Below are 14108 nucleotides of genomic sequence, written 5' to 3' on the forward strand. Positions count from 1 at the left end.
ACACAAAACTGGGCCTGGGGCAGTGGTTTCTGCTCCCTGTCTGTGACTTGGTCCTGGGCTGGCTAATGGCTACATAAGAGCTGTGTATGGAGCTTATAAAATACAGATCTGGTGGCCAGAGCAGGGCATGGGAACCTGTACTCTCTAGTTTAAGAAGCACAGTAGTCCTGGGACTGTCTCAATGGCTCTTAAAACAGTAGATTACAACAGCCTCCAAGTTTTTTTTTTTTTTTAATTTTTCTTAAAAGTCCAATTTTTTTGGCCACTTTACATAATTTTCTGACTCTGATGACCTTTACATCATACTGATATAATACAGCTTCCTGTTGCCCACCCATCACTCATTCATTTGACCACTTAACAGCTGTCAAGGATGGGCTGCCGGAACTATGGTAACATGATCAAGAGACACATGGTTCGAAGACGGAAAGAGTCTTTGGTCTGGTCAGGAGACAAGTGAACAATAAGCCAACTACTGTAGAACAATGTAATTGTTTGAACGACATTGCAATGGCAGCAGGTAGAATTTGCTGGAAAGTCAGGCAATGTGTCCTCGGGGAGAAACACTTTGTCTGGAGGGTGGACAGGGAAGAAGATGGTTGTCAGATGCCAGGTAAATACACGAGAAAGCGGAGAGAACATCTTTGCAAAGGCTTAGCGGCTGAGAGCCTGATGTGTGATGAGAACTGCAGTTTCTGGGTGTTGCCAGTGTCTACAGTACGAGCAAATCGTGATGGAAAGAGGGTGGACGTACTGACCACGTCCAGATCACAGGGGCTTGTAGGTCACGGGTTTCGGGAGTTTGACCGATGGACGCGTTTCCTTTCTCAGTGCCTCATTGATCTGTATCTTTTCATTTATTTTTTTGCATTTTTTATTAATTTATTTTTGTTACAGATGTTTTTCCCTTTCCCCCCCTAGACACCCTCCTCCTGATCCCAACCGCCCCCCCCCCCATGTCCATTGCTTATGCATACATGCATATAAGTTCCTTGGTTTATCTCTTCCCTCTTTCCCATCCCCCCCTCCTGAGGTTTGTCAGTCTGCACCCTACTACTATATTGCTGGGCCTATTTTATTCATCAGCTTATTTTGTTCATTATATTTCACAAATAAGTGAGATCATGTGATATTTGTCTTTCCCTGATTGGCTTATTTTGCTTAGCATAATACTCTCTAGGTCCCTCCATGTCGTCTCAAAGGATAAGAGATCTTTCTTTCTTACAGCTGCGTAGTATTCCATGGTATAAATGCACCACAGCATTGTTATCTACTCATCTATTGGTGGACACTTGGGCTGTTTACAGAACTTAGCAATTGTAAATAGTACTGCTATGAACATAGGGGTACATGTATTCTTTCTGATCTGTGTCTTTTAAAAATCCTCTTTCCTGACAGTATGGCATGATGCGATTTCTTATTCTCACGCAATACCTTGGAAACAGGAGAAACAAAGTGGTACTTCGCTTTAGCCTTCAGGGATCCCTAGTTTCACTTCTCATTTTCTGGCCCTGTTCACTTTTATTTTTGAAGCCAGAAGTCAGCTTGTGTGTGGGGCTTCCTTCCCCAGGAAGCCTGTGTCCTCTTTGAAAGCCAGCGCCTACCTCACCAACCTCCTGCCACGTCCCTCCTGGACCCCTGAGCTTCCTCCACGTTAAGAAACAAAACATACTCCTACCTCGGGCTTCTGCACATGCGGTTCCCTCAGCCCATAGTTCTCCATCCCCACCCCATCTAAACTGATCTTCCCAAAAAGGCCTTTCCCAACCTCTTGTTTAACAAGCTCTACCCCCCTATATGTTGGGACACTTATACATTTTATTTGTTTTGTTGACTTTTTTTTCTTTATTGCCAGACTTCCCCTTTAAGTTCTATAAAAGCTATGACCTGGCGTGACTCATTCACAGCTGTACCCTCCCTACCAATTTAATAATAAATATTAAATAAATATTTGCTGAATGAGTGGATGAATTGATGGAAGGATGGATGGATGGATGGATGGATGGATGGATGGATGGAGTCCTTACGTTGAAATCTTAACAAAATCCACCTACTCTAGTTCATGTTCTGGTTCAGTCAACCAGGTTCCTAAGACTTCTCTTCTCCCCCATAAACCTCACAGAGCATCACCCCTCTCTCGTGCAGGTGAGCACCCTTCCTTTACTGAAACCTGCGATCTCTACAGCTGACACCCATTGGCTCTTTTCTGACTTATATGTAAAAAATGTGTTTATATTTTGTTAATAACCTTGGAATCTACATGCATTTCTTCCGATTGGATCACTCCCCAAACTTCATCCAAGTTGTCGTTTTTAAACACTCCCCTCATAAGAAAAAGCAATTTTAAATAGTAAAAGCAATACAGAAATACATTTTAGAAGATGTGAGAAATACTGAGTACGATGAAGCAAATATGAACCCTGTATAATTTTTTCACCCTGAGTTAAATACTAGAGATATTTTGTCTTTTTTTTCCCCACAGAGTGGTTTTCTTATGCATTCCACAACTTTCGTGGGCACGTGTGCATATATGTGTAAGCGTCCTGAACTTGAACTATGACATGACGACCATGTCGTTGTAAAGACTTTAGAAGGCTGTTTCATGAGATGCTTGGTCCTAAGCTCTATCCTGAGAGTCACGTGGAGTGTGAGCAGAATACCAGACTGGGTGCTGGGCACCAAAGTCTGTGTTATCCCACTTTAAATACTGAGTGCTTACTGAAGCAGAAAAGATAATAAATAGAGTGTCTTCCCTCAAGTAGCTCTGTTTCTGAGTGGCTATGATAGGTTGCAGAAGCGAGAGGTGAAACTCCAGAATGGTTTGAATCAGGGGCAAATGAGAAAGACTGGATCCTCAGCAAACATACCCAGTTCAAATGCTGAGCGCATTGAGCACGCAGCTGTCTTCAGTAAACGTGTTCTTCCTGGACTTCCGGAGCAAGGAGCCGGGAAAACCTTGGCAGGCGGCTCTTCTATGCAGTGTTGACTGTGAGAGTGACTCGTGTTCTCTTTTTCCTCTAGAGTGACCGTCTGCTCATCAAGGGAGGCAGAATCGTCAACGATGACCAGTCCTTTTATGCTGATATTTACATGGAAGATGGCTTAATAAAGTACGTACATGGAACCCTTCTATTCATCTTTCTGGATTTAATCTCTTCTTCAGACAGGAGCTTGCTACTTTTTGCTCACTCCATGGATGGTTCCCTGTGTTTCGTTTCATTTCTTCTTAAAAATAAGACTTTATTTTTGCCCTTCAGTCTGGATGCACGTGATACTTCCAAAGTGGGAGCCAGCGTTAAGTTCACTTGGATTATATGAATGAAGTGAAAAGTCTGAGTTCGGTCAATGTGCCGATGCTCATTGTGCAAGCCGTACTCATGGGCATTCTCTGTGACCACTGTCCTTCGGGATACTCAAAAATGTGCACAAATTGTAGCATGCTAAAATAGGCACCCAAGTCTACGGCCATACCACCCTGAACGCGCCCGATCTCGTCTAAAATAGGCACCCAAGGAGCTCAAATGACAACAAGTAATGTGGAAGTGTCCAGAGGAAGGTTTTAGGGTGGAGAGGTCATTTAAATTGAACCTTGACCTAGGTAGTAAGACTTAGATGGGCAGAGCACAGATAGGACATACATTTCAGCCAAGACTTCCAAGTAGATACTTGAGGAAAGTCGAGTTACGTTGCAAAACGGTTTGCCATTGGATGCCTGTGAGCAGCACAGCCAGGTACACCTTCTGTGCAGGTTCCTTACCTGGTGACCTTGAAGGGAGGATTTGGTATACACATAGCCTTTCGTCACAGAAGGCGCGGCCCGTCCCCACAGTGATAAGATACTGTATAAAACTGGTACATGCACTCGTGCTATTAGCCATCCCTGGCTTCGTTCAGTTTTATGTTTGTATTATTCAACTGTATTGACTAGTTTAGGATTCTGGTTACAGGAGACCTCTTAGTGATCTTTGAAAATTTGGCTTAGATACACATTTTTTTAGGTGGACTTTCCTTACCAGCCCCCAAATCTAAGCCAGCTTCCCCTTCTATGAGCTTTAAAAATACCTTGTGTTTTTTATCAATCGTAGCAATTTAAGGCCCATATCTTGTTCATCTCCATATCCCCTGCACTGAACCTAGTATTTAGCATTGTTATAAGAGCTACCTTTTATTGAGTATGTAGTGTGTGTCAGGCACTATGAAATGTTTTTATCTCTTATCTCATGTCATTAGCCAGCAATCCTATGAAATAAGTACTATGATTACCCTCTTCTCAGATGAGGAGAAGGAAGAACAAAGAAGGTACATAATTTGTTTAAGATCAACATATTCATCAGATACATTAAATGAATGAATGAACAAATACGAGATATTTGCCTTGCCAATTTCCATAAATATTTTTTTATAGTAGTAGTAGGAAAAAATGGAAATACTGGGCAAGCTAACCAATATAAAACAATTTTGTCAAAATGTAAGTCACAATTGATTTTATATTATTTTATTACTAAAATGTATTGTATATAGTTGGCTCTCTTTGGAGGTAGTAAATTCCCTCATTTAGAAATTCAGAGATAGAAAAAAAATGTAATACCCAATGCTTCTTCCTTATTTCAGAGCTCATGACAGGCCTCAGTGATTGATTACAGAACATTTCACAGTGGAGTCTTAAATGCAGGCTCAATCCATCTTCACACACTTATTCAGACATCTACTACTGGAGTTGAATATGCAGAATGAATTCCTTTTGGCATCTCTGTTAGATTGGACCAGCGACCACTTGCCAAGGATGCTATAGAAGGAATTTAACCATCAGATGTGTGTGTTAGTGGTGGAGACAGGGTTGGATAAACATGATCTTCATCCAGTCCTGAAGTTTAGTATGTTCTCTAACAACAGCCTTCTCAGAGCACAAAAACAGAAATACAGATGGGTTTTTTTCACTTTACAATGGTGTGAAGGTTATACACCTTCAGTAGAAATCATACTTTGAGTTTTGAATTTTGATTTTCCTGGGCTAGTGATAGAAGGTAAGATACTCTCTTATGATGCTTGGCAGCAGCAGCGAGGTGATTTTGCCCAACTCCAGGCTAATCTACGTGTTCTCAGCATGTTTAAGGCAGACTAGACTGATGTTCGGTAGGTTAGGGTACTAAATGCATTTTCAATTTATGATATTTTCAATGTGTGATGCGTTTATTGGGACGTATAATCTCACTGCAAGTCTGGGAGCATCTGTTATTTCCTCCATGACATAGTTTGCCTGTGAATACTATGGAGTGCTTGCTATGTGCAAAGCAGTTGTCTGTCCCTGGACACATGCAATGGTAGAGACCACTGGGACCCAAGTCATCATGCTCTCTTTCCCTGGGAACCTTATAGATGTTTAGGGGAACTGAGTAATGTGTGTGTGTGTGGGGGGGGGGGGCGGGGTATGTGTGTGCACACACACATGCAAAGGACAGATGCAACATTACCAGATAATTTCAACATCAAGTATCAAATTAGTAGAATGATGAGATTCAGAGGAGAAGCGCTGTAGGGGACTAGGGTCGTTATTCCTTATAATAGCTGATATTTACCGACGTCTTATGTACCTAACAGTGTTCTTTGGGCTTCAACACAATAACGTTTAATCTCCACAACAACTCTGTGGAGTAGGCATTTTTACTGCATTTTCCAGGTGAAGCAATTGAGACCTGGTGAGGTTAAGTAGCTTGGCCAAGGTCATAAAGCTTAGTAACTGGAGAAACCAAGATTGTACATTGAGACGCTTTACATCCAGGGCCGATCCACACTCTTAACTATTAGTCACTAGAAACTTGACCAAGGAGGGGAGCCTTCAGGGATTAATGTGACCTTGGGGAGCTGGGTGGAGGAAAAAGGGAAGGCGTTTCTGTTCGGACATGGTATTTTACTACTGTACTATTGTCAGAGTGGTGGAAACACACGTCCATACACACACACACACACAGACTTTGGTTCTCACTTTCCCTCAGCGGAAAGTCAGTGAGAGGAGAAAACGGGAACAGAGCTGACCGGTATCTGAGTGAGAACCGGGTTACCATCAGAAGCTGCATTTTTTCCATGGTGTGTTTTGAATTGTGGTGGCTCTGGAATGGCCCAGCGGTGATGTGGGGAGGCTGAACTCTTAGAGATGTCAGAAATACTTTAGTTGCAGAACTAAAATCTTGGCAGGCCGGTGGTGGACCTCTGGTGCCCCACGGAGTTTATTTTTTGGCTGGCTATGAACAAAGGGGAAGAATTCATACTACTGGCAGTGGGGCTCATGTATCCCCAAGGTAGGAGACATTTAATGACAGTAGAGGAGCTTAGGAATCAAAGTCCTACCTGCAATTCATACTGGAGGTTGAACTGGCCCTTTAAGTTGAGGGTGTGAAATCACATATAATTCAAGCAACATGAGATGGTCTGTGAGGTGACATTGTTCCCGGAGGAGTTGTGTTTGTCCTTTGCCTGGTTAGTATGCCTTGGGCATACTCATCAGCATCTTTCCCACCCAAGCCCCCCTCCCACCCTCCCTGGAATGCTCGGAAGCTTCCTGAGTGAAGGTGTGCTTGGTGGAGGTTGTCATAATCATCTTCCTCGGCTTAGAGCTTCTCCTGAGATGCTGACCCCACAAAGCCGCTGGGACCCGGCATCTGCATCTTTGACTTTCTCATTCTGAATCTGCCTTCATGGGTGATGGACGGATACATCATCAGGGAAGGGTGGAATTGGTAGTGAAGGCTGAGGTGCAAAAGGACCTCTTTCGTTAGGAGCCCAGATGAACCCACTTAGAGGATAGCTAACGTCACATACCTGTTCTTAACATGATTCACTGCCTCCTGCAGTCTCTCCTAGCAGTTCATTATTTTATACTCATTCAATTCCCTGTCATTGTTATTCCTCACCCTTAAGTAACAGAACAAAATGAAAGGAATCATAAAAGCACTATATTTTCGTCCAGCCGGTGTGGCTCAGTGGTTGAGCATTGACCCATGCACCGAGGTTGCCAGTTCGATTCCTGGTCAGGGCACATGCCCAGGGTGCGGGCCTGATCCCCAGTGGGGGGCATACAAGAGGTGGTCAATCGATATTCTCTCTCATGGATGTTTCTATCTCTCTCTCCCTCTCCCTTCCTCTCTCTAAAAATCAATAAAGGAAAAAAATTAAAATTAAAATTAAATAAAAAGAATATTTAACTTTACCTTAAAAAAAAGAAGCCCACTAGCCCTGGCAAGTTTGGTTCAGCAGTTAGAGCATCGGCCTGCGGACCAGAGAGTTCTGGGTTTGGTTCCCGCTAAGGGCACGTACCTTGGTTGCAGTTTGTCCCTGGCCCCCAGTTGGGGTCATGTAGGTGGCAGCCACTCGATGTGTTTCTCTCACATCGATGTTTCTCTCTCCCTCTTCCTCCCTCTCTCCTTCCCGCTCTATCTGAAGATAAATGCAAAAGTGTCCTCGGGTGAGGATAAAAAAGAAACACTATATTTTCACAAATATTGATTTCATACCCTATACCCTGGACACTCTCAAACCCCTGGGGTTACAGGACTCAACCATGACATGTCTCCATCAAACAGCATATTGGATTGTTTCGTGTCTGTAAACACTGTTTTCTGCATGTACACCTAACTGTGTTTGTTCTAGACTGCTAAGCTTGTGAATCACTGGCAGAGACTACTTTCATAAGTGTGTTCCAGTGTTTAGAGCCCTTGTAATACTCTGTTTGTCTTTGAAGTCACTCTTTTCTATTGCCAATTGTCTTACCAGGCAAATTGGCGACAATCTGATTGTCCCTGGAGGAGTGAAGACCATCGAGGCCAATGGGAAGATGGTGATCCCCGGAGGCATTGATGTCCACACTCACTTCCAGATGCCCTACAAGGGGATGACCACCGTGGATGACTTCTTCCAAGGGACAAAGGCTGCCTTAGCGGGCGGCACCACCATGATCAGTAAGTCCCCCCAAGTTCCACATTCCTGGTCCCACGTGTCAGGGATGTGTTAACCGCTGTGCTCTCTGCCGATAACTTGTACGCTCCCTTAAGACAGTGTGTAGACTCTCTGCCTGCCGGGACCTGATCGGAGCAGGCTGGTGTGAACATTGGCAGCTCACTACAACCGCATCGAAGATTCCTGAGGCTCGTGACCACAGAAGCAGCCGTCCTCTCCTGTCCACCTCAGCGTCAGGGCTGGGTGTGCAGGCGATGGAGAATCCGGAAGGACCACCTCTGGGCCCATCACTGAGAAAAGTGCACTGAAAAAGTTGTGGATGATGGGCAAAAAGTTATTTCCGAACTTTCAATTTGGGTCTCAGGCAGGAGGGGGCAGAGAGCCCAGCACAGTGTGCGAATGGGGCTAAGAAGCGTCCGGGCAGATGCCAGCGGAGACTGGAAGTTTTGGAGCAAAGAGTGGGCTTCAGTGGCATTTAGTGTTATCAGCTCCGCTGTCTGTGGTTTCCTTTTTTCTTTTCTTTTCCTGGTAACTATTGTAATTCCAAAGAAACTTGGCAGTTGCATGCCATTGGATTACTGAACAGAAAGTATTCCAGGCCAGTCCTTCCTGCCCCAAGCAAATCCCAATGAATCGGGTCCCCTCCCAGCCCCCATCCCAAACTTGGTCAGCAAGAGCTCTGTTTATTTTAACACCGTATACACCCACCCAAGAAAACAGAACAGCCTAAGCCGTAGACTTAATCACTTTCTTCTGCTTCCTGTTGATGGGCGCCCTAGCAGGCTCCAGCCCCAGCTAGCTCAATGTGGAAGCCCAGGGAAATTGCATTGAGGCCATAAAAGGTGCAATTCAGGGAGACCAAAGCCCTTTCCAGCCAACGGGAGGAGGCCAGCTGACTTCTCAGCAGCCGCCTGCCCACGGAGGCCTGGTGCGGGTCCAGACATCAGTAATGTAGCTCCACGCGTTTGCTTTGCGATAAGTGCACTTAGGCAGCTTGTGGGAGAAGGCCGAGGAAGTGAGTGATCCTGGCTTGGCTTTCTGCCATCTGGGCAAGGAGTTGAGCTTGTCAGCATTCTGGGCATGCGTATTTTCTTAGTCTTCTGCATGAGGGAAGGAACTCAGAGTTTCAGGTGACGAGGGAGAAAAGGAGACAAAGAACCACACAAGTGTTCGTGTCTTCATTTAAAAACCCTAGCTATGAAAAAAAAGGGAAGAAAAGAAAACTGGTAAATCCCATCACTACTTCAGTTTCCCTATCTATATGTTTTCCCATTTAACAAAAATAGGATCATAATAAACATACTGTGTTGGAGCCTCTCATTTTCACGGAAGGATAAGCCATGGATGACTTTCCGTTCATTTATTTTTATTTCACCACAACATGTAAGATGGATGCCAAGCCATCCATTTTATGAAGGTGTCACAGTCTGTATTTAACCAAGCTTCCCTATTGTTTGATATTTTGATGGTTCCAGTTTTTTCACTTACAGAAACATGTAATCGTTTAGACGAACAAACATCTTTAGGACCTAGATTTTGCACACAGTGTTAGCATAACTGCTAAGCAAGTTGTACCAGTTCCCACTTTTCCTCGCCTGCCCAGGAGAACTACGAGAGTGCCACTTTTGCCTTATCCTCGTCAACTGTAAACGGTATTATTTTAAAAATATTGCCCTGGCCAGTTTCAGTGGTTAGAGCATCACCCATGGACCGATGAGTAATGGGTTCGATTCCGCTCAAGGGCACGTACCTCGGCTGCGGTTCTACCCGGCCCTGGTTGGGGTCGTGCAGGAGGCAACCAGTCCATGTGTCTCTCTCACGCCAATGTTTCTCTCTCTCTTCCTCCCGCCCACTCTATCTGAAGATAAATAGAAAAATATACTCAGGTGAGGATTACAAAATAATAATAAAGAAAGATAGAGAAAGAAAGAAAAATTATTTGTGGCTGCAGGTGCTGCATGAGTAGATTTGGGCCTCAGAGAAACCAGATTCTTGACAAAGACCTTGCACAGAAATAAGATCTGCGAGCTCAGCGTCAGGTTCCTCCACTAACAGCGGCTCCTTGCCGTGGCAGTAAGCTTGAGGGGTGTCGCTGTTTTATGCCCTGATGTAACTTTAAGACCCCTCCTCCACCCTTAGAAGGGAGTGGGACATTTAGCTGTCTGAGTACTGGTAATTTATCTCTACAGTAATGATAATAATGGCACATAGTGTGCACACATTGATAGCTAACATTAACTGAGCACTTACTATGTGCTAGGCGTCAGACGAAGCACTTTAGTGCGTCTTGCCACTTCATCTCATAACAAACTTAGAAGGAAGGCACTGTGACATCCTGTCTCCCACCCCACTCGGGACCCATTTTAAGGAGGAGACAAATGAGGTATAGAGAAGCTAGTAAGTTGTCCAAGGTCACATAGTTACATGACCGTTAAATCATCAGCAACACTTGCCACGGTTGTGGCTGAGCAAGCAGCAGCAGGCCTGTTCGAAGGGGAAAGTCTGTGTCAGTGAGTCACCGTCCGGGTCTCTGCCATACAGTCGACCACGTGGTGCCCGAGCCCGAGTCCAGCCTGACGGAGGCCTACGAGAAGTGGCGAGAGTGGGCCGACGGGAAGAGCTGCTGTGACTACGCCTTGCACGTGGACATCACCCACTGGAACGACAGTGTGAAGCAGGAGGTGCAGAGCCTCATCAAGGACAAAGGTGAGCCCGCATGTGCCTTCCCCCCTCCCCCCTTGCCCGTCCTTCACACAACATCCACTCATCGGAGTCCCTCCTCCTTGCTTGGAGCCTGGAACCTCAAGCATGCGGGCTGCATTCCAGGCACCTTATTTATCCCACCATTCCTGCTCCATACAGCGTCCCCACGACATGGGGATGATTATCCTCACTTGGCAGGTGGAGAATCTGAGGCCCAGAATGAGTAGCCCAGGATCACAGAACTAGTAAGCGGTAGACTTACCCACAGTCTGTGCTCTTCACTTCCGTGCAGTGCTGCCCATTTGGCAGAGGAAGAAACTGAGGTCAGGAGAGGTTAACATCGTTCCTAATGTCACCCAGAGACTCAACAGGAGAGTAGGCATTTTTAAGCTCTATCGTTTTTACTCCAAAGATCAAACCCATTACTACTATATATCTGTTAACAACATCCTCAGAAAAGCTAAGACATTTCTGGGAGCAAAGATGTGTTTGTACTCAGGCTCAGAGCTGAGGGCATGAAAACATGTTCCCGTGTGTGTGTGTGTGTGTGTGTGTGTGTGTATGCGCGCACACGCGTGTGCGTCCAGTGAGTATGTGGTTTAGGTTCCCATTTTCTTAGACTCTTCTGTTCTCGACTTTCTGCGTTGATGGCCAGATATCTCCCACACGCACCACCCCCCGTACAGACATGCGATGTGCTGGGGATCTAAAGGCAGCCTGGGGGGCGTAGGGAACTAGAAGGAATGGCCGCTGCTGAGCACCCGAGGCGGGAGGCAGCCGGCCAGAGGAGATGCCGGGAGATGCGGGGCTGTCCTCGGATGCACAGTCCTGGTGCAAAGGCCAGGAGTGCAATGGAAGCGTGGGTTCTGGGTCGGAGGGGAGAGGGGTACCTCCCAGAGGACACGTTTTCCTTTCCATTGCCCTCCTGCTCCCACAAGCTCTGCCCCAGTCCTTCCTGATTCAGAATGGAAGTTAAGCCCTCCCTTCTGTGTGGCTCCTCTCCTACTGGGCATCTGGCTTGGGGTAGAGGATGGAGTGGCTTTGACACCAACTTCCCTTGCACAGGGCCCTGGTCTTTCCACAATGACACAGAGGCTGTGGGAAGGGTAGTGTTGGGAAGAACTGCCCTCAGCTGAACCACTCTGGGTAGGGAAGTTCTCGGGTTACAACCCACTTTTGGCCTGGAACACTGTGGGCTGCGATGGCCCTGATGGTCTGAGACCAAAATTATCCTCCTTTTTGCAAAATGACTCTCTGTTCCCCAGTCCCACCTATTTCTGTACATGCTATATTAATAGTTTATTTGGGGTGAAAAACTAAATGGCTCTTGTCTCATAACCCTTACGACTTAGATATTTGAGCTCAAGGTGACATTTGACTTCTGCCCAGTAGCTCTGTTAGTTCTCCAAGGACAGGTCCTCAGATTCAGCCCTGCACAGGTCACATGTAGAGCAGGCACTGCTTAAAAAGTGAAGTAAAAGCGCCCGGCTGGTGTGGCTCAGTGGTTGAGCATCAACCCATGCACCAAGAGGTCTCCGGTTCGATTCCCAGTCAGGGCACATGCCCAGGTTGTGGGCCTGATCCACAGTGAGGGGCATGCAGGAGGCGGCCAGTAGATGTTCTCTCTCATCAATGTTTCTCTCCCTTCCTTTCTCTCTAAAAATCAATAAAGAAAAAAAAAAGAGGTGAAGTAAAACCAACGCCAGAAGATCCAGTCATAGAGACTAAATCAGTGCCAGGACTGGTGCTAAGAGCTCGGCATGTATCTCATTTAATGTTGCCAACAATCTTATAGAGCAGGGTATTGTTATTCTTCCATTTTACAGATGAGGGAACCGAGGCTCCAGAGGTTAGCTGTTCCAAAGTCACTGACGTCGTATGTGGCGCAGCCCCCAGTGTGCGAACATAGCCGGGGAGCTGCGGTGATTCTCAGTGGTCTATAGACTGCCTCAAGCCAGAGCGAAGCTTACTGACGCTGTGGGCTGGGGCGTGCTGGGAGCAGGCAAGAAAGGGGTGCAGGAGAAGAGACCATTCCCTGTGATGTTACACAGGAATTGTTGCTTTTACAGAGTGGGGAGGGAATAGAAAAAGGCTCTCGGAGAACGGGAAGCATCCGCTGTGTGTTGGACAGGAGCCTGTAATGTATTTGGGCCCCGTGGGCCACAGAAGCGGGAACAAAGGGTGGAGAGTGGTTGTGATGATGCTGTTTTCTCCCTGCCCCCCCTTTTCTCTCTTGCAGGGGTTAACTCCTTCATGGTTTACATGGCCTATAAGGATCTCTATCAAGTGTCCAACACAGAGGTAAAGGCCCATTGCTGTGTGGCTGGGGGTATCTGGATGGGTTTCCTAGTGTTGCTGATGACCTTGGCTCCTCATCATGAGTGACTGTGGGCGTTGTGGGAGACTGCTGGGCCAGAGTGATTCTTGCATCCCTCGCGGTCCACGCCACATTTTAAGTCAGGTAATGGGCAGGGTGCCCGCGGAAAGGCAGACAGGGAGTTAGAAATTGCAGTGGCTTTCTCAAAAGGACAAGAGGAAGGGCATGCTTACATCTCCATCTCCCAGGCAAATGCACACCGCTTATGAGCTCAGGGAACAGGTGAGGTGCTCAACTTTGCAGGATTAAAGAGAGCCGTCTGCTGTTGGGGGCAATTGTCCCAGCTTGTCTCTGACTTGCTCCTTAAGAAATTCATCAAATGTGTTTGTGTTTGACAAATCTAAAGTTTTCAGAGGAAATATGCGAATTTAATTCTCCTGTTTCCTGATTAAAAGGCGAAGGGAGGTCTATCTTGAGATAGGGGTTCAGCCCTTGCGCCAGCCTCTGGGCTGTGGTGGCTTTGCGAAGGGTTCTGAGGCCCCGTCTCAGCTCAGTGGGAAATAAATCCATAAACATGTGCTGGGGGCGGGGAGTAGACGGGGGTCAGTAACATTGTTACATCCGCCCTCTCTGCTGAGGCAAGGCAGCAGGTGCCGTGTCTAGACAGTTTTCTGGAGTGTTTTCGAGCCCTCCTCTTAGGTCCTGCATGTTGTTGGCTGTATGTCTGCCCTCGTCACTGATTCCCCCTGGTTTATCCCATTCTGACTCCTGTAGCAGTCCTTGGGTGAGGTTGCCGAGGGCACCAGGGGCTTGTGAAGGTGACAGACTCGTTTCTCTTTCAGCTCTACGAGATCTTCACCTGTCTGGGCGAGCTGGGAGCCATTGCTCAAGTTCACGCTGAGAACGGGGATATCATCGCCCAGGTGAGGCGTGCGGCCGCTCGAGCGGGCTCTCTGCGTGGCCTCTGCCTCCGGTTCCTCTCTGCTCACTGTTGCCTGAGCTCTCGCCATGGGCAAGGCCCTTCCTAAGTGCTCCGCGAAGCTGCCCAGAGGATCTCACTGTCCAGGACGAGGAAGCAAGGGGATGTGGAAAGCGAGGGAGCAAGCACCAGCTGGCGAAAGATGGGGAGAGATCTGGC

At 46.7% G+C, this 14108-nt stretch overlaps 1 protein-coding gene across 2 annotated transcripts in view; it reads left to right on the top strand.

Annotated features, from left to right (window-relative positions):
* Positions 1–14108, top strand: part of DPYSL3 (dihydropyrimidinase like 3) — a 106677-nt gene that overhangs the window by 71043 nt on the left and 21526 nt on the right. For both annotated transcript variants that reach the window (XM_036240879.1, XM_036240880.1), the window contains exons 2-6: positions 3022–3110; positions 7768–7952; positions 10492–10656; positions 12893–12954; positions 13813–13893. In XM_036240879.1, the coding sequence (XP_036096772.1) occupies positions 3022–3110; positions 7768–7952; positions 10492–10656; positions 12893–12954; positions 13813–13893 (582 nt within the window). The remainder of the gene's footprint in view (positions 1–3021; positions 3111–7767; positions 7953–10491; positions 10657–12892; positions 12955–13812; positions 13894–14108) is intronic.

This window comes from Molossus molossus, unplaced genomic scaffold, assembly GCF_014108415.1.
Source record: "Molossus molossus isolate mMolMol1 unplaced genomic scaffold, mMolMol1.p scaffold_m16_p_4, whole genome shotgun sequence".
Lineage (NCBI taxonomy): Eukaryota > Metazoa > Chordata > Mammalia > Chiroptera > Molossidae > Molossus > Molossus molossus.